We start from the raw sequence: 23,496 nt of genomic DNA on the forward strand, positions 1-23,496 counted from the left end.
ACTTCACTTGAAAAATCAAGCCTTCTCTGTCCAGCTTAAAATGTGTCATAAGCAGTGTTGTACTTTGTTTTTGTGCTGCCCTAGGCAAGACTAAAATCAGGTGCCCCCCCTTTTAAATTTGTCCCACCCCTTCCTGTCTGTCGCCATCCATCCCGATCCTGTCTGCTAAAAACAGATGGATGGGGGATCTATTCCTCCTCTGTCTGGCAGATCAGATGGCATCCAACCATCCCATAGAGGAGAACAGGCTGTGTCCACTCCACATAGAGGACAGATCCCCCACTGAGCAGGCTGATCCACTTTACAGAGCCCGCTCCAGTTATTTAAATTTTTTTACAACTTTATTATTTTTTCTTTTTTGAACAGATACAATTTTTTTAAAATGATTATTAAATATTTTTTAACTTTTTTTTTTGCTCGGGGGGGGGGGGGATTTGGAGAGATATCAGGGGTCTAAACTAACCTCTAATGTCTCTTTTTTAAGCTGCACTGTGGATTAATGAGATAGAAGTCTGTATGAAGACTCCTATTCATTCATAAATTGAAATATAGTACTATCAGCACAGAGGGGAGGTGGGAGAGCAGGCCAGCAGCTGCATTGAGCAACAGAAGAGGGAGGTGGGAGAGTCTGGAGAGCATGGAGCAGCCCCCCCCCCCCACTCTCCATCCATCCAGATCTCCCCCATTAGCTGCAGCCGGTGGGAGAGCCGGTCAGCCACAGAGGGATCCTTATGGCCTAATGTAGCAGCTCCCCCACTCTCCATCCATCTAGATCGCCCATGCTGGCAGCAGCTGCCGCCGGCGGGAGTGGGCGGTGAGAGAGCCGACAGGCAGTTGCATGGCGCAGTGGGAGGGGGAGGTGGGAGACCCTGGAGAGCGCGGAGCAGCTACATGGAGAGCACCCCACTCTCCATCCATCCAGATCTCCCTCCCTAGCAGCGGCTGCAGCAAGCAGGAGGGGGAGGTGGAAGAGCCGACCAGCAGCTGCATGGAGGAGGTTCTTAGCAATTGGGGAGGTGAGGGGTGTGGAAGGGGAAGGGGGGGCAGAGGCCCTACAGCTCCCACAGTTGGTGGGAGGGCAGAGGAGGGAAGCTGACAGCTGCATGGCATCGGGTTTGTGAGGGGGGGATTAGGGATTAGGGATTAGTGCAGCAGAGTGAAGTGGCTGGGAGAGGGAGCCCAGGGGTGGCGCCGCCCGCCTGAAAAATGCCACCAAAGGCAAATGCCTTGTTTGCCCCACAGTAGATACTGTATGCCCCAAGTCATAAGGCAAAAGATGTTAACAACAAAAAAGTACAGAAGATTATTTTTGCCAAAAGTTTATTAATCTAAAATTAAACAGCAGCGATAACTTAATTCCCAGAATATTGTGCGTATGTTTTCTTCTAAGCTGTTTGATATTGCCATGGATGGAAAAATGAGCAGTCTTAGGATTTCCCATTTACTGTTTCATATTCACTGTTTTTCAGAGCCATCTCCTCAGCATATTTATCCACCTCATCTTCATGATCAGTTCTGAGAAAAAAAATTAATAAATTATTATTACTGAAAAAGTAATCCCAAAAACATCATCACAGTGATAAAGGGCAACTGGAGCACACTGTGGAGACCCTTAAAATCTTGACAGTGTATCTTAAAGCAAATTTCTATATATGGCTTTTTTTTTTTGTATAGTTACATTGGTCTACTTTGGACCAATGTAAATATGCATACACTATACCTGTGGGATCCCTGTGGAAGGATGCAGCCAGTGACTTCACCGCTGCATGCGCTCTGAAGGAACGCCATACCTGTGCCATTCCTTCAGAGCCCTGCTGTAAACAGCATATCTGGCGCGCATTCGCAGGTGTGATGTCATCGCCGGCTCCTCCAATCAGATAGCCGAAGCCTTCGAACCTGGAAAAAAGACTGGGTGAAGATGGAAGCGCCTTCAGCGCTGACAGTGCGCTGCTGGAGGGCTTCGTTTTAGGTGGGTCTGTCATAATGTGTTAGTATGCGATGCAAACTAGCACATTATTACTTAAACTGCCTGAAACCCAATTCTTTTTTTTTTAATGCGATTTGCTACCGTTTTAAGAAAAGAAACCCGCCGATCCCCCATCCATGCTAAGCAGCAACAGCTGCTGCTCTAACCCCTGCTGAATACCTGAACAGTGTTTGTATCTCATTGAATGCAAGCGCTGTTCAGTTGAGAATGTTTGGACTACCTTCATAGGAAAAATAATTTGAAATATGCAGCTCAAATTTTGCCAGATTCAGCAGAAATTGGCCAAAACTCAAGCAGTGTATTGCCAGCTTAAGGCAACTTGAATGATATCACTAGCAAACCAAAAATACCTATGACAGTGCTGCCTACCCCACGCTCCCACTCTTCCTTTTCTCTTTTGAGTCCAGTGCCATTTATATACAGTATATGATGGCTTCTTCCTTCCTCAACAACAGCCTTCTCCATATGTGATATGTAAAAATTACAGCAAATGCATTACCCCATTGAAGTCAATAGGAACTCGATGTTAAAAAAACAGTAATAGCTATTTTCTAGGCTAATGAGAAACATTTGAAAAAAACTCAGTGTGGTGGGGAGCCATAATTTTATTAAAGGTTAAAGGACAACATTAAAAATATAAAATGTCTTAAAAAAAACATGCACGGGATGAATTTTGAGGGGGAACACCATGAAAAAAAAGAAAAAAGCATAGGGCGCCCCCAAAATCCAATACCGACCCTTCTCAACCATACCAGAACACGTGTCCTCAACATGGTTGTTCCCCCTGGCAAAGCACCCTGTCCTTATTCTGATGAGAAAAAGGGCCTCTTCCCCACAACCCTGGCTTTGTGGTTGTGAAGGTTAGTGGGTGGGGGCTAATCAGAATCTGGAAGCCCCCTTAAACAAAAAAAAAGAAAAACCAGATACCACCCCCTTCCCACATGAATGAGTAAGGGGTACATACCCTGTTGATTCACAAAAAAAGGAAATAATACATAAACATAAGCACTTTTTGACACCACTCTTTTAAAAATAAAATAAAAACAAATAAATCTTACAAATGTAAATCCTTTGTCAATCACTTTGTCCGGTGATTGTAAATCACAATGAAGAACTCCCATCTACTTGCAGAAAGAAATAACTCACTGCCTGAATGTCTGATCCCATCAATACACTCACTGCAAATGACAGCTTCAGTGTCCATCACTAAATGCAAACACAGGGGTTGGTGGCAATGTTTCCCCAACTTCTAGCAAGTGAGTGAAATTATGTCTTTTTAAGCCACTTTAAGACCAGGCCTTTTTTAACATCTGTTGTTTACAAGTTAAAATCATTTTTTTTTTTTTTTGCTAGAAAATTACTTAGAACCCGCAAACATTATTTAATTTTTTTTTTAGCAGAGACCCTAGAGAATAAAATGGAGATCATTGCAATATTTTTATTACACCGTATTAGCACAGCGGTCTTACAAACGCAATTCTTTTTTAAAAACGATACTTTTCTGAATTAAAAAATAAGAAAAAAGTAAAGTTTGCCCAATTTTTGCGTGGTTTGAACACCGTTTACATATGTGGGCGTGACATGCGTATGGGTTCGCTTCTGCGCATGAGCTAACGGGGAGGGGGCACTTTAATTGTTTTTCCTATTTATTTTATCTTTTATTTTTACACTGTCCTTTTAAAAAAGTATTTTTTAAACGCTTTTATTCCTATTACAAGGAATGTAAACATCCCTTGTAATAGGAATAAGCATGACAGGACCTCTTTAATGTGAGATCTGGGGTCAAAAAGTCATTTTTTTTCATGATGAAAAAAAATGGGACCCTTAAGGCCATTGCTAGGAAGCGACATATGACGTCACTCTACTTCCTGCCTAACAGAACAGCGGACCGGATCGTTTTCCCCGCTACCGACGGCTCCGTCAATCGGGGAAAATTACCGGGAAGTAGTGGGAGGAGGCAACTCTTCCAACACCCATAAAGGTGATCCTGCTGGGACCACCTTTATGTGAAAGAGGACCACCTGCCGTTTAAAAAAATACCAGGGTTATGGCAGCTATCTGCCGCCATAACCCCGGTATTTAACATCAAAATACCGACGTAAAACTGCGGCGGGCGATCCGTAAGTGGTTTTGATAAAAGTATAAGTAAGTATATAGGTATTATACTAAATGGACTTGCCTTCTGTCCCCTTGTATGAGATCTGAGGAGTGAATACACAGTGGTGTAAGGAGAGTGCTGGAGGAGTGGAGGAGCTGCCTCATTCCAACATCTCATAGATACTGGGAATAAAGTTATAGAAAAGAGAAAGCTGGTGAGGAGAATACGGGTATCCCACAAGAGGTAAATGGAAGCTGGCATGCATACAAGCACTGGGGGCCATGCAAAAAAATGAGTACCATGTATGCATGCATGACAACGTTGGGCCTTGCTCCTTTTAAGACGAGGGATGGTGTCCTGGAGTATTTTCTCCCAGATCTGGACCTGGGCATCACTGAGCTCCTAAACAGACTGAGGTGCAACCTGGTGGTGTCAGATGGAGCAAAACATAATGTCCCAGAGGCGTTCTATTGGATTAGGTCAGGCAAGCAGGGGGGCCATTTGATGGTTTAAATTCCTCCATCCTGAAGGAACTGGTTGCATACTCTCACCACATGAGGCAGGGCATTGTCGTGCAGTGTTTGGCAACAAAAGTGAGTACATCCCTAAGTGAAAATGTCCAAATTGAGCCCAATTAGCCATTTTTCCTCCCCGATGTCATGTGACTCATTAGTGATACAAGGTCTCAGGTGTGAATAGGGAGGAGGTGTGTTAAATTTGGTGTTATTGCTCTCACTCTCTCATACTGGTCACTCAAAGGTCAACATGGCACCAAATGGCAAAGAACTCTCTGAGGATCTGAAAAAAAGAATTGTTGCTCTACATAAAGATGGCCTAGGCTATAAGAAGATTGCCAAAATCCTGAAACTGAGTTGCAGCACAGTGGCCAAGTCCATACAGCGGTTTAACAGGAAAAGTTCCACTCAGAACAGGCCTCGCCATGGTCGACCAAAGAAGTTGAGTGCAAATGCTAAGCATCATATCCAGAGGTTGTGTTTGGGAAATAGATATACGAGTGCTGCCAGCATTGTTGCAGAGGTTGAAGGGGTGGGGAGTCACCCTGTCAGTGCTTAGACCATGCCCAGCACACTGCATCAAATTGGTCTGTATGGCTGTCGTCCCAGAAGGAAGCCCCTTCTAATTATGATGCACAAGAAAGCTCGCAAACAGATTGCTGAAAACAAGCAGACTAAGGACATGGATTACTGGAACCATGTCCTGTGGTCTGATGAGACTACAAAGACAAGTGTGTCTGGCCTACAGTCAAGCATGGTGGTGGGAGTGTCATGGTCTGGGACTGCATTAGTGCTGCTGGCACTGGGGAGCTACATGGTTGAGGGGACCATGAATGCCAACATGTACTGTGACATAGTGAAGCAGAACATGATCCCCTCCCTTCGGAAACTGGGCCGAAGGCCAGTATTCCAACATGATAACGACCCCAAACACACCTACAAGATGACCACTGCCTTGCTAAAGAAGCTGGTGGTAAAGGTGATGGACTGGCCAAGCATTTCTCCAGATCTAAACCCTATTGAGCATCCGTGGGGCATCCTCACATGGAAGGTGGAAGAGCGCAAGGTCTCCAACATCCACCAGCTCCATAATGTCGTTTGGGCCCAATTTGGACAACTTCACTTAGGGGTGTACTCACTTTTATTGCCAGCGGTTTAGACATTAATGGCTGTGTGTTGAGTTATTTTGAAGGGACAGCAAATTCACACTGTTATACAAGCTGTACACTCACTATTTTACATTGTAGCAAAGTGTAATTTCTTCAGTGTTGTCACATGAAAAGATATAAAATATTTCCAAAATTGTGAGGGGCGTACTCACTTTTGTGAGATACTGTATTTTATATTTTATATATATATATATATATATATATATATATATATAATATATATATATATATATATATATATAAACACAAGCAGCCAGATGTATTCTACATTAGGCAGTAGTAAATATTATTTATTTAGAAGAAAGCTCTGTTTTGTCCCAAAGTTTCCTGTTTTTTTTTTGGGGGGGGGGGAGGGCTTTTTTTGCTGTAATGTATTTTTGATGTGTTTAGATAGGTTGTGGTGCGTTTTTGATGTGTTTAGATGCATTCCATAGCATTTTTTGATGCTCTTTTCCAGTACAGTTCCGTACAGAGAACAATCAGCATGGTCTACTTTTTTCTACAATGGAACACACTGAAGCTAAACACACTGGCCATTGGGGCCCATATACAGTAAACTACATTCCATGTGTTTTTGATGAAGAGAAAAAATTGCATAGGACTGCATCTGGTGTGAATTGGCCCTAAGTGTGAAAGTTAGAAATTCTTGCAACACAGTGTTCTTAAAAAAAAGGTATCTTTTAAAAAAGCAGCTATAATACTCACCTGTCCCACTGCCTGCCTTATATCAGTAGAATAGGAGCTTGGCTAACTTAGCTTTCTTAGCTGTCTTGAGAGCAAAAGATCTTCAGCATGCAACACTTTTAAGTGTTTCAGATGATTATGTCCCCTGCTTCACAGCATGGTTTCCAACCACTGAACGCTACATCACTGCAGCTCTGCAGGGACACAGCATTTAGGGAGCAGCTGTAGGGTTGGAACCACAGTGCTGCAGCTTGGGACATAGACAACTAGTAATGTCAGATGATGACAATTTTCAGTTCCAAAAGAGCAAAGGTGAAAAGCCTTGATGGTAGGGCAGATAGCATTATTATTGTTTTTGCAGGGTGACTTTGTAATTTTAAAGCCACTTTCATTTTTCAGAACTCTCTGTCCTTAGCATGCTAATGTTGCATATCCCAATTTTTCTGCGTATTGAAATGCTGTACAGCCTTGTTTAATTGCAGTTTTCATGTTTGTTTCTATATTCTGCTTTAGGTTCTATTGTCTTTACTTTAATCTGAAAATTACTGCGATTAACATGGTGCTTATTCTAGCCAGGGGCAAGGTAGCAGTTAATGAGTATCTTGGGAGATGGTGACCATGTACTCCATGGAAACTGCCCTGGTTGCTCTATATGTGCAACATGTCTCCAATTTAGTCATTCAGACCTGTAAAGTTACTGATACTTTTACTTGAAGAGAGGATCTATTTTGCTATGACAACTGCCTAACATAGAAGCCACACAAATATTTTGTTGAGCTCAGCTGTGGGTTCTGGTAATTACAAACTCCGATCTGTGAAGCTTTGAAGATAAATCCAGAGATAACTTTGTATAGTAAATAGTTATAGATATAATTATGTGCACCATTGCTCAGACTTTCAAACAAGAGCAATAAGGAGAACTGCCTTATCTCTGTGTTGTCCATTACCTGTCTATGCCAATTCACTGATGGCTTATTGATAGCCTAACAAAATTCAGACAAATCTTATTTGCATAGATCAAATGTGAAGAAATGCATTTAGATGGCCATACAGCATGGGGTCGAAGTAAACACAACACATACCTGTGGTAGGATAGTGACATTGCTTTAACAGTCAGTGGGGATGATTTACTAAGGGTTAATTTAACAAAGTGAATGTGTTCTAATGGAAGCTGTGTTTACCCTAATCATCCAGTCACCTGCAATATATTTTATTTAACCGCTTTACCACCAGAGGATTTTGCTGTCTTACGTCCAGGCCACTTTTTGCGATTCGGCGCTGTGTGACTTTAACTGACAATTGCGCGGTCGTGCGACGCCGTACCCAAACGAAATTTACGTCCTTTTTTTCCCACAAACAGAGCTTTCTTTTGGTGGTATTTGATCACCTGTGCGATTTTTACTAAACAAAAAAGAGCGTTTATTTTGAAAAAAATAACAATATTTTTAACATTTTTTTATATGAAATTCCCCCCCCCCCCAAAAAAATGTAAAACTCAAATTTTTTTTAAATTTTTGGCCAATTTGTTTTCTGCTACCTATGTTTGGTAAAAAAAATCACAATAAGCGTATTTTGATTGGTTTGCGCAAAAGTTATTGCGTTTACTAACTAAGGGAAAGATTTCTGTCATTTTTGGTGTTTTTTTTTTTAACGCGTAATGGCGGCGATCTGCGATTTTTTTTTGCGGGACTGCAACATTGCGGCGGACAGATCGGACCCTTGACTGACATTTTTGACACTTTTGGGGGTACCAGTGACATTACTACAGTAATCAGTGCTATATACTGTATATGCACTGTTACTGTAAAAATGACACTGGCAGGGAAGGAGTTAATTTTATTGGAGAGGGAGGGCTTAATGTATGCCTGGTGCTTACTAATGTGTGGGGGGGGGAGGTGACTGAGTGACACCAGGACAGATCGCATGTTAAGCTATGCTGAACACTGCAATCTGTCACTCCTTGTCACTTAGGAGATCCGCCCGCTCTGTTTACACAAGCGGGCGGATCTCCAAACTCGATTCCCCGACGATCGGGGAGGAGCAGCGGCGATCACCGTCGCTCCTCCCCTGGCCCGACTCCCGCTGTGACTGAAAACAGCGGGAGCGTGGCTCCGGCGGCACGCGAGCGCCGCCTACAGGGGGAGGAGTCCAGCGATGTATGTCTACGTCGCTGGACGATAACGAACCACTTTGCCGCAGTATAGTCAACATGACTGTTCGGCAAGTGGTTAAATTCCTCCGTACATTATTGGGATTGGATATTCAAACATTATAAGTGAATATTGTATATCCCGTTACAGTGGAGAAACTATGGCTTCCCACACATGCTGCAAAAGACTGACAGGGACTACCCACATGTTACATTAGACTGTCATGGGCTGTTACGTGTTTTGTTGCATGGTAAAGAAGACTGTCAGAGGCTGCGCAGATGTTAGTGCAGTTCACCGTTTACCCAATGATACAGTAGCTGTTCTGCAAACAGTTTACAAATGTAATCCCCTCTATACCATAAAAGAATTGCCCTATTTTTAAAGTGCAGTTTGGAACATGACATTGCAATGAAATCATGATTGATATACAGTATCTCATAAAAGTGAGTACACCCCTCGCATTTTTGTAAATATTTTATCATATCTTTTCATGTGACAACACTGAAGAAATGATTCCTTGCTACAATGTAAAGTAGTGAGTGTACAGCTTGTATAACAGTGTAAATTTGCTGTCCACTCAAAGTAACTCAACGCAATAATGTCTAAACTACTGGCAACAAAAGTGAGTACACCCTTAAGTGAACATGTCCAAATTGGGCCCAACTAGCCATTTCCCTCATATGACTCATTAGTGTTACAAGGTCTCAGGTGTGAATGGGGAGCAGGTGTGTTAAATTTAATGTTATCGCTCTCACTCTCTTATACTGGCCACTGGAAGTTCAACATGGCACCTCATGGCAAAGAACTCTCTGAGGATCTGAAAAAAAGAATTGTTGCTCTACATTAAGATGGCCTAGGCTATAAGAAGATTGCCAAGCCCCTGAAACTAAGCTGCAGCACGCTGGCCAAGACCATACAGCAGTTTAGCAGAACAGGTTCCACTCAGATGCAATCTATGCATGAAGGTAAAAAAAACCTTCTATATGCTGCAGCCCCCCTCAACAGCCCAACAATACTTACCTGAGCCTCCTCTCAATCCAGAGATGTCCACAAGAGCTTTGCCTCTCCAGGAACTTGCACTCCTAATTTGGCTTTTGGCAGCACAGTCAGAGAGCCAATCAGGAAATGGAAGGGGAGGGGCCGAGCCAGAGCTCCATGTGTGAATAGACACACAGAGCTGCGGGTTGAGAGCGCGCCTGCTTGGGTGCCCTCAGAGCAAGCTACTTGCTGTGGTGGTACCCGGCAGTAGGGTGGGGCCAGGAGCGCCAGCGGGGACAGGAGAAAAGGAGGATCCGGGCTGCCCTGTGCAAAACAATTGCACAGAGCAGGTAAGTATAACATGTTTGTTATTTTTTTTCTTTTTTAAAACAAGGCTTTAATATCACTTTAAAGGTTGTTTAAGGAGAGTCAATATGTTTGGGGGATTTGCATTTCATTCAGCCAGGCTATTAATACATGTAACTTAAGCTCCAGCAAAATGGATGAATGAAATTACAACTGAAAACTGGAAAACGTTTAGGAGAGTAATATGAAGCTTCCAACTGGATGGACAACAATTACAGTTATCAAGGAAGCTAGCAGGAAGAACTCATATTAGCACAAAAAGATGACAAGATTGAAGACTGAGAAAACAGCATGGCTGATGTCATACTTGTCTATACCTCTTTAGTAAATCACTCTCAATGGATATGGTTTATGTTGTCAACTTTAAGGGCTATATTTCCTGATCCTCTAATAAACTCACATCCTACAGTATTTTCTACGTTCCTTTTTCATTTAGACTCTTCATTTAGACTTCTTCAGACTATAATGGACAGAACAAGAAGGGCCTAAACTAAAAGGATAACAGCAGTGCTTTATTTCTCAGAGAATAGGTGCAGGAACTTCCCCTTTCCGAGTCAGCCCTTTTCTCCGTCCCCCCACTCACCTCCAAACACCATTCCTTGGTTACACCCCCTACCCACCTCCGAGCACCATTCCTTGGTTACACCCCCTACCCACCTCCGAGCACCATTCCTTGGTTACACCCCCTACCCACCTCCGAGCACCATTCCTTGGTTACACCCCCTACCCACCTCCGAGCACCATTCCTTGGTTACACCCCCTACCCAACTCCCAGAATCCCAGAATACAGAACCAAGTACTGTATCATATTCAATCAATGATAACAAGAAAAGCAGGGAGATAGATCTCCTGCAGCCAGTAACATAAGTCCCCCCCACCAGCAATAATAGATCCCCATAGCAACAATGGACCACCTGCAAAAAAATCTTCTCCCCCCCCAGCAACAATAGACTCCCGGCAGCAACAACAGGTCTCCCCACAGCCAGCATCAATAGACTCTCCGTCATCTAGCAACAATATCCCCCCCCCCCCCTCAGTAGATCTCTCCCAGCAACAACTGACCCCCCCATCAATAACAGACCCACCCGCAGCAACAGTAGATCCCCCACCAGCCACAATAGACCTCCCTAGCAAAAATATATTCCCTCCATCTAGAATAGATTCCCCAGCAGCTAGCATCAGTAGACCCTGCAGCACACCCCAGCACCCAGTGCCATTACATACATTCAGTGATGGAGGTGCCGGAACTGCGTTCCCCTGCGTTCCTGCTGAAAAAAAGGCCTGGATAACAGTACTAGGATACCAACCTTTCCACCTCCTGTATGGTCTCAGGGAGAGGCACGCCAAGTGTCTCTGGAAGGAAAGCAGCTGTAACTCCAGAGAGAATAGGACATAGGCTAAATATAATGAGGGGGAGGTGGTAATAATAATCTGCAGTCATCTGAACAAGTGGAGCAACGATTCCTCCCAAGCGTGCCATCATGGTTCCTAACCCCATGCCAGTCTGCCTGAAACAGAAATCATAAACCATCAGTTGTGCAAAATCACTAAACTAGGTCTTACCCTCCCACGCAGTATCTTACCTGATGACAGTTGGGTATAATTCCCCTGTGTATAAGTACACGCAGTTGAATGAAGCTGCCAAACATCCTTTCCCAAACACAACCATTACAATTCTTGCAACGTGATAGTCTGGAAGACACAAATTCACACAGTTTTAACACAATGAAATTCCATACAGGTGTCTCTTCTAATAAAACCTCATATTTTTGGGGGGTATGGAGGGAGGGTGACTGAAAATGATCATATCCCACCTACAAAATGTCAAGATGCAAATCGGACATTAATAGGGCATAGTTCAGAAACGTTTGCTTGTTGGAACTTTCAGAGCCTGAGCTCTACCTGCATTGAAATGTTAATGTGGAGTTTTGGGGAAAATCAGTGGCCGCCCTGTGCGCAGGATAGTCTTTGATGGGCCTGTCGTTTTAAACATTTTAAAGTGTATGTAAAGCCAAAACTTTTTTTTAGGTTTGGATAAAGTAGGTTTTTTTTATTTTTACTGTCTGTGTCCCTTCATGGAGAGTTCCTTTTGCTTTCTGTTCCATGGGCACATCAGGAAATAAGAGGAACAATCTCTACTCCCATTTAAGACAATTATCTCTGAAAAAGGTGTCTGCATTGGAAGATTTCCCCTTATCGCCTGTTCCTATGATTACTATTTCATTTTTTATTTGTTTTACCATTTTCTGTACCATCAGAACAAATAAAAATAATAAGCCTCCCAAGCAGAGACACAGCTTTTGACATTTTCTTATCCTATCCAAAAGTTCAGGAAAGAGATAACATAACAAAGCCACATTAAAATAAAGGGGAACATTACTGCTTTGCCTGGTACACACTATGATTTTTTTGTTTTTGTTGAACCCAGCAGGCTGAATAAAAAAAATTTAAGGGGCTAGGGAGGAGCTTGCTGTACTAACTATCCGATGTTAGTATAGCAATCTGCCTGCTGAGCTTTTGTGTTCAGAAAGGGGCACACTGGTCAGCCAATGGCTGCGAGCCCTGAGCGGATGCGGTTTGACAGATTTTTCTGGCATGCCCCTTCGGCAGAAGTTGGACTTTCCGCCAGCTTCTGTCAGACATGCTGCCATACCCGCTGGCCGAATGCTGATCTGCTTCTGTTGAACTGTCCGATATTCGGTCTGTGTGTACCAGGCTTTACTCTACAATATTGAGTTTTTAAGGTATGTCATGAGGCAGCCATAAAAACATACAGTTTATTCGTAATAGCTTTAAAACAAGTTTTAGGAGTGTGTCTATGGGAATGTTTGACCATTCTTCCAGAAGAACATTTGTGAGGTCAGGCACTGATGTTGGATGAGAAGGCCTGGCTCGCAGTCTCCGCTCTAATTCATCCCAAAGGTGTTCTATCAGGTTGAGGTCAAGAAGTTGCACCTTGCTTTTTGCACTGGTCCAAATCATTTGGTGGAGCGGGTGGGATTATGGTGTGGGGTTGTTTTTCAAGGTTTGGGCTTGACCCCTTAGTTCCAGTGAAGGGAACCCTTAAGGCATCAGTTGGCCCTCCCTGTTCCAACATGACTGCGCACCAGTGCACAAAGCAAGGTCCAAGACATGGATGAGCAAATTTGGGGTGGAGGAACATGACTGGCCTGCACAGAGTCCTGACCTCAACCTGAGAGAACACCTTTGTGATAAATTAGTGTGGACACTGCGAGCCAGGCCTTTTCATCCAACATCAGTGCCTGACCTCACAAATACGCTTCTGGAGGAATTGTCAAACATTCCCATAGCCACACTCCTAAACCTTGTGGACAGCCTTCCTAGAAGAGTTAAAGGTGTTATAGTTGCAAAGTGTTGGCCAACTTAATATTGAACCCTACGGACTAAGACTGGGATGCCATTAAAGTTCATGTGCATGTAAAGGCAGGTGTCTCAATATTTTTGTCAATATTGTGTATATCTACCTTAGTGTTAGAGTCAGAGCCTTTAGGGTTAGAGGAAGATATAAAAGGCACAGATTAATGCAGCTCCAAATTCATTAATACTTTCTTAAATATATATATATATATATATATATATATATATATATATATATATACACATAGTATCTCACAAAAGTAAGAGTACACCCCTCACATTTTTGTAAATATTCTATTATATCATTTCATGTGACAACACTGAAGAAATGACACTTTGCTACAATGTATAGTAGTGAGTGTACAGCTTGTATAACAGTGTAAATTTGCTGTCCCCACAAAATATCTCAACACACAGCCATTAATGTCTACACTGCTGTCAATCAATTTTTTGTGGAAGCATAAATATAAAAGCATTTACTTGTGAAAGGGCAGTACATTCGCTGTACAGCTCTTTAGTGATGTCAGTAACCACACTTGAGGCCCCTTTTATTAAGAAAGTTGAGCACCACAGCTCAAGACAATGGTAAGGTTAGTTGTGCACAAAAGAACTTAAAAATAGGACCCTTTAGTTGCATATGAAAAACTTTGGCTTATGGAAAACTTTGTTTTTTTACAATGGATTCCTGACATGCAACGCTTAATAATTTTGTATTTTCCTCTTCACCTTTGAAGGGGGATGGAATGAAGTCTACTTGCATAGAGATTTTATATAATATACATTGTAGTTGCTCTTTTATTTTTAAACCTCCTTGCTGCCCAATGATTGCTATAGATGGTTCCCCATGGTTGCTAGAGAGTAGAGAGTCCATGTAATGCAGTAAACTCTTTACAGTTGTCAAAACCTTCAAGTAGTGGGTGGTACAGTGACCAGATGAAGGATGGTGCCATGGAAATAATGCAAGGTAAAATGGCAAAGAGTCCCTAGCACAGTGGGATTATGCAAAAGTTTAAAATATTTATTTCTGCAAAGTATCCCTTCATTAATGCAGGTGTGACCCACCAAAGGACTGCTTCACCAATGCAGTAGTTTTGTTCTTGCTTCGATGAATGGGTCCATTGCATCCCGAAATGTCACATTTTGAGTCTGTGACATTATGTGTCACTTTTTTTTTGCATAATCCTGGTGTGCTAGTAACAATTTGCCTTTGTGATTGCTAGAGATTCTTGAAGAAGCGACACTTCTTATGAAAAATGAGCAGGATAAAGGAAATATGGGTTAGATTCTCATATTGAAAAATAGTATCTCCTAAGATATTTCACAATAAGAAGACAGATAGACTGAACAAGAATTTACAGGAAATCCTCAACACAATTAAATGCATCAAAGACAGTTTACCTTCAGGAAGAAAGATATTCACTAAAATTGCAGCACCAGCCAAAACTAATGCAGAGGCCTGCAGAACACGACGCCCAACATAATTAATCACAAAATAGGAGAAAAACTTGGCTGGGATGTCAACAGTGCCAAAAATGACTTGAATGATATAAATGCTGAGCCCAAATTTCTGAAGGTCCATAGCAAGACCATAGTAGGCAAAACTGGTAGCGAACCTGGTAAGGAAAGAAGTAGACATTATAAATCTGAAATTGTCATCAGGTGCTTATGATGCTACTTATGACAATGAAAAATAAATATAGATGAATCATAATTGGCCTCCACAGAAAGTCATAGTCGAGCAGGTCTGTGAAATAGGAAATACCTGCTCCCATTAAGCAGTTGGGTATTTATAAGCTCTGCTTGCTGAGAGTGTAATGAGGTGGAGGGTTTGGGTACATCTTGTGTCAAACATTAAACTGCATATAAAGTCCACACTAGAGTACAGAACAACAAACAATTAAACACTTGGTCACAAATTCTTGATTTTATTTGTAGCTAACACCTAAAATAGTTAAAGAGAAACTTCAGCCCAGGGGCGTAACTACAGGGTTTGCAGGGGTTGCAATTACAACCGGGACTATGCTCCAAGGGGCCTGTGCGGCTCCCCTGTACACCTGGATAGGAGGGGCGACGGGGGCAGCATGTAGAGAAATCACTTTCCTCATTTTTCCTCCTGTAGCTGCAGGAGGAAAATGGAGGAGATTGGTTCCTCTGTATACTGCCCCCGCCACTCCTCCTATCCAGTTTACTTGTGTTTTGCTGTCTCTGGGCCCCTGTGTCCTGCTGTCTCTGCCCCCCCCCCCCACTGTGCACCCTTCCCTCCCCTGCCGGCTGCTGCAGGGGATGTGTCACAATAGAGAACCAGGAAGGGGTCGGTAAATATGTAATTTACCAGCTCCTTCTTTTTCTGAATGGACAGAGTCATAGTCAGTGACATTGTAAAAATAAATAAATAAAATGATAAAAAATAATACAATTAAAGTACCTAAAAATAAAAGCTACTGAAACCAGTGTGTGAACTTCCAGGATCGCAAAGATCACACTTGCGACCAGGCCCTGGCATTCCACCACCGTGGCAGGGAGGGGGCCCACTGTAGAACTTGTGAAAGGGTCCCGCTGCAGGACCGTAATAAAGGGTCCCGCAACGAGAGTAAAGGGCCCCAGTTTCAGTGGGAAGAGCCCTAGGCTTCAAGGGAAGGGCCACCGGCCAGGGGTCCCGGGGGCCCTTCATGGTTTCTTGCACCGGGGCCCTGACGGTTCTAGTTACACCTCTACTTCAGCCTCATCTGTTTCTGTCCTATCCTCCTTCTGGAAGACCCACTAACTATCTTAGGCTATCTTAGATAAACTTCCTTGACTTCTGGGAGAGTCAATAACATCTGCTGTGTCCTTTGTAGAGCCTACAACTTCTATAGTGCTAGTTTCATCTGGATGAGAAAAAGTTATTGCAAAGCAATAATAGGAAAATAGGATGCCCACACTGGATCCTACATTATACCCAGGAACCGCAGCCAACAGTAATGAGTTGTTGTGTTGCTCTCTGTGTGTGAATGCAGTGTTGTTTCTCAAGGAGTAGAAGGGACTTGCTGTTTTGATATAATATTATGTAATCATACACAGTGGCAAAAAAAATTGGTTTGGCAATGGCTACTTGTGCTCTATTGGTTATGAAGGCTTTCAAAATGTTTTACTTGAATGACCAGTGAAATATATTTAAAAATCAGCAGCAAGTCCATCTGAATTTGTACTTATACTAAGATGGGTTGAACAGACAAGGACTCACTGCTCAAGGTGGTGTAATTGCCTGATGACTCACACAGGTGCATGCCCCGGCTCGCCTCCGTGAAAACTTGATAAAGGAAAAGGAATTGGCAGCACTCCGGGTTGAGTCAAAATCCAGATTTATTGACTGGACATCCAAATAATGACAATCGTGACAAGGTAGACGCGTTTCACACACTGACTGTGTGCTTAATCATTACCTGTGTGTGAAACGAGTCTACCTTGTCACGATTGTCATTATTTGGATGTCCAGTCAATAAATCTGGATTTTGACTCAACCCGGAGTACTGCCAATTCCTTTTCCTTTACTAAGATGGGTTGCTATTACTTTCAGGTTGCAGTTTGTACTTGATCAATCACATTAGATAAATCACTTGTGAGGTTGTACCACTAAAATAATCACATTTCACACAACAATTATGCATCTTTTTATGTGCTATATAGCCAGGCAGTGTAAAAAAACAATAGTGTAAAAAAAATAACCAGCTCACCTGATGCAATCTAATATTGATCCAAGAAGTGACTATATATAACCATCTACCAGATCAAATTAAATTTTATTTTGTGATGCATTACAAACTTCCAAAAAATTTGAACTATTCTATCATCTAATGGCTGGTTTGCTCTTATGTTTAGGTTATAGTGCATTCAAAGTAAGGGGTGTAAATGGAAGAGCTTGCCAAGATCTCTATTCTAATTTTGGTGAAAGCAACAAGTAAGTCTAGGGTAAGTGGAACACAGTTATGATACCTAAAGTCAGGGCCGTCTTTTATATTGATTGGACCCTGGGCAAACATTTTCTTGGGCCCCACCCCCATGCAATTTCGTTCTCCACCTGCTCTGAGACATACAATGAATTGCAACTAGACTCAAAATCTATGCAGAAGATCAGGCAGAGATTGCAATTAGTTGCCAAAGATTACAGCATATCATTACTGCTCACTGGTTGCTAGAGGTTACAGCCCATCAATACCACTCATTGAATGGTTGCTATAGGCTACTGCACATCATTACTGCATACTTATTGGTTTCTAGAGGTTACTGCACATTATTACCACTCACTGATTGGTTGTACTGCACTTAGTACCTCAGTATTGCACCCACCTAACCCATACTGCACCTAATACCTCTATACAGCACCCACCTCCTCCGTACTGCACTAACCTCCTCTGTACTGCACCCACCTCCTCTGTACTGCACCCATCTCCTCCGTACTGCACCTACCACCATACTGCACTTAGTACCTACATACTGCACCTAGTGCCTCTATACTGCACCCACCTCCTCTATACTGCACACACATCCCACATACTGCACCCACATCCTTCATACTGAACCCACATCCTCCATACTGCACCTAGTACCTCTATACTGCAAAGACTTCCATACTGCACCTAGTACCTCTATACTACACCAACCTCCTCCATACTGCACCTAGCACCTCTATACTGCACCTACATTCCTACTGCATCTAGTACCTCTATACTTCACCCACCTCCTCCATACTGCACCTAGTACCTTTTTACTGCACCTTGTACCTCTATACTGCACCAAATAATTCATCGCTCAACTGCCATGGAAGTAACTTCCAACTTCTCAGAGTCTGCAGCCTTACATGTGCACCAGCAGCACCAAGGCTGGCCACACCTCCTCCTAAAATCTCGCCAATGAGAGGGGCTGAACAGAAGCTGCTGGGGAAGAGGTAGGGGCTGGGATCTGTCCCCGGCAATCAATTTTTCTATTTCTTGTAGGGAGCTCCTGTCAAGCCTTCCTGGATGTGGCACAGCCAGATCTTTGTACAGGCACCTGCAGCACTGTCCGTGATTGGTCTGGACAAGGTTGTATCGGGACAGCTTTTTTTTTTAAATCTGTGACAGTACAGATTTATGGGGCAGCTGCTTTGGGCCCCACAGCAATCATTGGGCAGCTGCCCCGTTTACCCAGCGTTAAAGACGGCCCTGCTTATAGTCAGCGCTTAACCATAATCCTTGTGATGGAGCACAATTATAATATTTATAAAACTGTAACTGGCAAAAAGAAAAGAACAGTGAAAGGAACACCTTCATCTTCATATAGATACAATGACAATAAGAAGGTTAGTACCTACCAAGTGAAAGATATACAAATGGATATGCGACGAACCACAGGAGTCCTTATTAGGTCTATCACAGAATAATTCGCCTTACAAGCAGCATTAATTTCTCTTTGCATGTCATATTTAACTGTCTGAAACAAAGAGTTAAAATTGTATTAATATCTAATCTTGATACAAATTGATATTTTAATGTAAATCATAAACAACAGAGTGAATAAAGGCTTGCCAACACAAGCATTGGTAGTGCTATGGGTGGACAAAGTAAACTTGTGCTGTGCCTCTGTTTAAGCAGCTGGAGTTTCAGAACTTGATGTGTAGAAAGGAACTTTATTAACTTATGATTTTCTGGTAACCCTGGAAACAGTGCCAAACTGGCTTCTGGGAATTCTATTATATGACTTCCTATGTACAAATAAAGCGACAGCATAGATTTTAAAGGGAACGCCACTTGACAACTGTTACCTGTCCTAGGCAAGACTCTGCTCCAGTGCTAGAGGCTGTGTTGCCTCATTCTTGGAAGTAGTGCTAGGCAGATCAATGTGCTTTACCCTATACCTGAACTAAACTAAACTATACATAAAAGACACTGGTGAAATTATGATGAACAACAAGCTTTGGTACCCTGAAATCTGCCCTACATAGGTATTTTACACAGATTATTTACCATACACATTGGTTATGTTATTGAACATGATAAAGAAAAAGTATATTTTTTCCCACTGTAAACTGTATTTTAATTCTGTTAATTATTTTTTGGTTGGTTAGTAATGTAGACAAAGATTCTGTCTCTTATAGACTATGCTATAAGCACTTGGTTTGGTAAATCTGTCCCAGTCTGATTCACAAACGTGGAAATGAAGTTTCATCAACATGCCCATTACGTATATATTAAACAGGAAATTAAATTAGCATAGGACTGATACATTTTTACCATCAAATTATCAGGAACATACATTATTGTACAACACCCTGGCAAATTCTCAGGTAAAGGTGTGTATGCATTTAGCCCTAAGGAGTTTACATGCATGTATAAATTAAAGAACCAGAATATATCTTTCTATGGGTGCTACAGTTTATTTTGAGAGTTACAAAATCCCAGCAGATGGGGTAGGGCATGGAGATGTAGCACTAATATAACACTCGGCATGCATAGAAATTAGTACCGTACTTTTCTTGTTAAATTGGTCATAAACCCCAAAAATACCAAGAAAGCCTACCTAATATATATATATTTTTTTAAACTTTGCTTTTTTGGAAAAAATTTGTTGATCCTGTCAGTCACTCTGACTTCCTTGTTCTCAGTGACAATAATCTGCAGCTTATTCAGTCTCTGGAGCACTGCCATCACAGAGTGTATGCTCCTGTCTTCTAAAAAAGTGGTATTCCAAAACAGTATCTCTTCTACGCTCAAGTGATTTACGAGAAGGTGAGTGATCTGAATGGTCTTTTTGCACAAAACTTGTGGTCTTGCTGCCCCCTCAGGACCAAGGGAATCCAATTATACTGAAAAACAACAACAAGAGAAGGGTGCATCAACCTCATGCATTACCACTAAAAAAATTTATTAAAATCCAAAAAGGTAGCATATATTGTACTCACAAACGTAAGATATATACACGCATGTAAGAAACAGGGACCAAGCGCCTCCAGGATACTTCTATGCTGCTGGAGGACGTGATGGCATCTGCAATGGCCCAGCTGCAGTAGCACTTTTGGCTCTGAAGAAGGGGGGGGTTCTCCCTCGAAATGCGCCAGCCGGGCTATTGCAGATGCCATCACGTCATCCGGCAGCATAGGAGTATCCTGGAGGCGATTAGTCCCTATTTCTTACATACATGTATATATCTTACGTTTGTGAGTACAATATATGCTACCTTTTTGGATTTTTATAAACTTTTTTAATGGTAATGCACAAGGTTGGTGTGCCCTTCTCTTGTTGTTTTTCCAAAAAAGTGGACCAGCAGAACAAGAATTATAAAAAGGTCATTCTGATATTTGTAAGTGATTTCTTTGCTAATTAATTGTTTATGATGTGCCCTATCCTAATAGGGTCAGAATATGTCTGGGTTTAAAAAAAGCTTTATTATTAGTTTCTTTTTGGGTGCTTCATTTTCACCCCACAATTACAAAACTTTCAGAATATTTATTCCCTATGTCAGGCCACATTGGAATCAGGGATTCCAAAAAGGTATTTAAAATGATGGTACTTTACTAAGATAACAAAATATATTTTCTGTTACTAAGCCTTGGTACTCGTGTACCAGTTCAAAACAATTCTACCCACAGAAAATACAAATATGAGCACCTAATCTTGACACTTATATATAGCATTGCTAGTGTAGCAATATTTCCAGGCATTGGGCCTGATATGGTTCTGCCATTGTTACCGGTAACACTTCCAACACATTTAAGTTGAAAACCCAATTGCTGAGACAATGACCAATCCGGCATCTTTGGTTTGTTTTGTTTATTTTGTAATGGGGATGGGAGAAGGGAATGAGTGGGATACTCCTCTGGCTCAATTAGGTTTAACTGGAACACTGTACAGAAAAATACCTGTTAGCGCTGTCTTGACGCCAGCTGAATGCCGACCAACGCTCCCTGGCACTTGAAAATACTGTTCTGCTGAACTGTGCTGGAACTTCGACTTTAATACTCAGGTTAACTCAGAAGATCCAGGACCGTAGGTCATATGACTCCTGACACTCTGTTTAGCTCAAAAGTCTGGTGAACAGCTCCCTCCAGCCCTTCACTGGCTGAGGTAGCTCCTTGTAACTGCTTATGCTGCTGCAACCCTTAACACTGTACACTTAACTCTTCAGGGCCCAACCACTGGCGCCCCCTCTGACACTTCAGGGTCCTCTCGCTAGGCACCCCCTCTAACACTTCAGGGTCCTCTCGCTAGGCACCCCCTCTGACACTTCAGGGTCCTCTCACTAGGCACCCCACCTTGACACTTGCTGGCTCCTGGATCCCTGGGACCTTGACTGGAGTGGTCCCCTCTTCACTTCAAGCAGGCCCTCAGGGGCAAGTCACAGTACTCACGAACTTGGCATGCTTTGCTGGAACTGAACCCCTCTACCTCCACTGTTCCTCGGCACACTGGATCTTCGCTGCAGCTCAGTTCAGCTCTCTCTCTGGACTCTCAGGCAGCCACCCGAGACACCCAATCCTTCTGACAGGTGGAGAGACAGCCGCACCCTCCCTTCTGGGACTCTGCTTCCATGCGTCATGCGTTCCCCTCAAACTTATGCCCAGAATCCTCTGCGGCATAATCTGCCTTCTGGGGTAGATACAAGCCTGAATGAGCCACTGATTGGGATTCCTCCACTGCCCAATGAGAATCCTCTCATGGAGCCAGTGGGGAGACATGACAGCCCAGTTGAAAATCATGGCCCTGCTGTTAAGCAGCCAAGGCCCACTATGCTTTTACCTAGCACCGAGCCCCCCTGCCCCAAAGCACCCACCCCCCCATGTTTAAGGCATGTGGCCTGGTATCGTTCAGGAGGGGGGGCGCTCCTTTGTTCCCTCCTTTTCTGACCTGCCAGGCTGCATGCCCAGATAAGGGACTGGTATGGATTTTAGGGGGACACAACACCTGTTTTTTTTTTTTTTTTTTGGCGTGGGTATGGACTGGGGGGGGGACCCTACGCTGTTTTTTTTTTCTTTTAAGGCGCTTTTTTTTTTTTTTCAGCTGTCAGCGGGGAAACCCATTGACAGATGGATATCAGTTAACTGATGACTCATTGGTTGGTAAGGACGCCACGGCCAGCTTCCCAGCCCTGCTGCCTAACAACCAGCCTACACTGCACCCTGATTGGGCAAAACTTTGCCCAATCAGGGCAGAGAAGGCACTGTGCAGCGCTCAGTATATTGCAGGGTGTTCATCAGGGTGACCACACTGCAAATTCGGTTGTTCACCGAACACCTGAACAGGCAAATGTTTGGCCTAAACTCATGCAGGGGCCAAACCATTCTCCCATCCCTATTGTTTAATGAAAAAGCATGTGTCAGTGCTACAAATACTTGAAAAATGCCTTTTCTTTTAACTGAAATCAACTAATTTGGAATATTGCTGCTGTATGTAAGCCTAGCTAATTGTAAAAGAAAATTAATAAATTCTGCAGCCAAATATACACTGGCAGTGTATGCTGTTGCTGAGGCTTCCCCCAATCATGTTGTTAAAGGATTTGTGTGTTTTTAATGTTACACTTGAAGACTCATGAACAGATCCCCTCCCTGCTGTACATTATTTTAAAAAAAATGTTTTTACATTGGATGTTACCCATGGCAGTGCCTACCTTCCCCTTCTTTTTTTGTCTATTATCATTTTTTCCCCCACAAAGAAAGCTTTCTTTGGGTGGTATTTGATCACCTCTCTATTTTTTGCGCTTTAAACAAAAAAAGAGCGACAATTCTGAAAAATTCTGCCATATAACACCCCCCAAAAAAATTAAAAATCACATTTTTTCATCATTTTAGGCCAATATGTATTCTGCTACATATTTTTGGTAAAAAAAAATCCCAATAAGTGTATATTGATTGGTTTGCGCAAAAGTTATCACGTCTACAAATTAGGGGAAATTTTTATGTCATTTTTATTTATATAAGCCTTTTTTACTAGAAATGGTAGCGATCAGCAATTTTTATCGGGACTGCGACATTGCGGCGGACAGATCGGAAACCTAACTGACATTTTTGACACTTTTGGGGAATCAAGAACATTACTACAGTAATCAGTGCTAAAAATATGCACTGTTACTGTACTAATGATACTGGCAGGGAATGGGTTAACACCAGGGGCAATCAAAGGGCTATATGTGTCCCTAGGGGTCCTTCTAAATGTGTGGGGGT

The 23,496-nt window shown here is 42.6% G+C and overlaps 1 protein-coding gene across 1 annotated transcript in view; it reads right to left on the bottom strand.

Moving 5' to 3' along the window:
* Positions 1-1,309: 1,309 nt before the first annotated feature.
* LOC309565902 (solute carrier family 22 member 6-B-like) overlaps positions 1,310-23,496 on the bottom strand; it is a 93,099-nt gene continuing 70,912 nt past the window's right edge. The window contains exons 6-10 of the mRNA XM_082270925.1: positions 18,655-18,773; positions 14,724-14,938; positions 11,531-11,639; positions 11,255-11,455; positions 1,310-1,515 (exon numbers count right to left, since the gene is read on the bottom strand). Of these exons, the coding sequence (XP_082127051.1) occupies positions 1,428-1,515; positions 11,255-11,455; positions 11,531-11,639; positions 14,724-14,938; positions 18,655-18,773 (732 nt within the window). The 3' untranslated portion in view covers positions 1,310-1,427. The remainder of the gene's footprint in view (positions 1,516-11,254; positions 11,456-11,530; positions 11,640-14,723; positions 14,939-18,654; positions 18,774-23,496) is intronic.

Source organism: Pelophylax lessonae (genome assembly GCF_965119305.1).
Source record: "Pelophylax lessonae genome assembly, chromosome: 10".
NCBI classification, from domain to species: domain Eukaryota; kingdom Metazoa; phylum Chordata; class Amphibia; order Anura; family Ranidae; genus Pelophylax; species Pelophylax lessonae.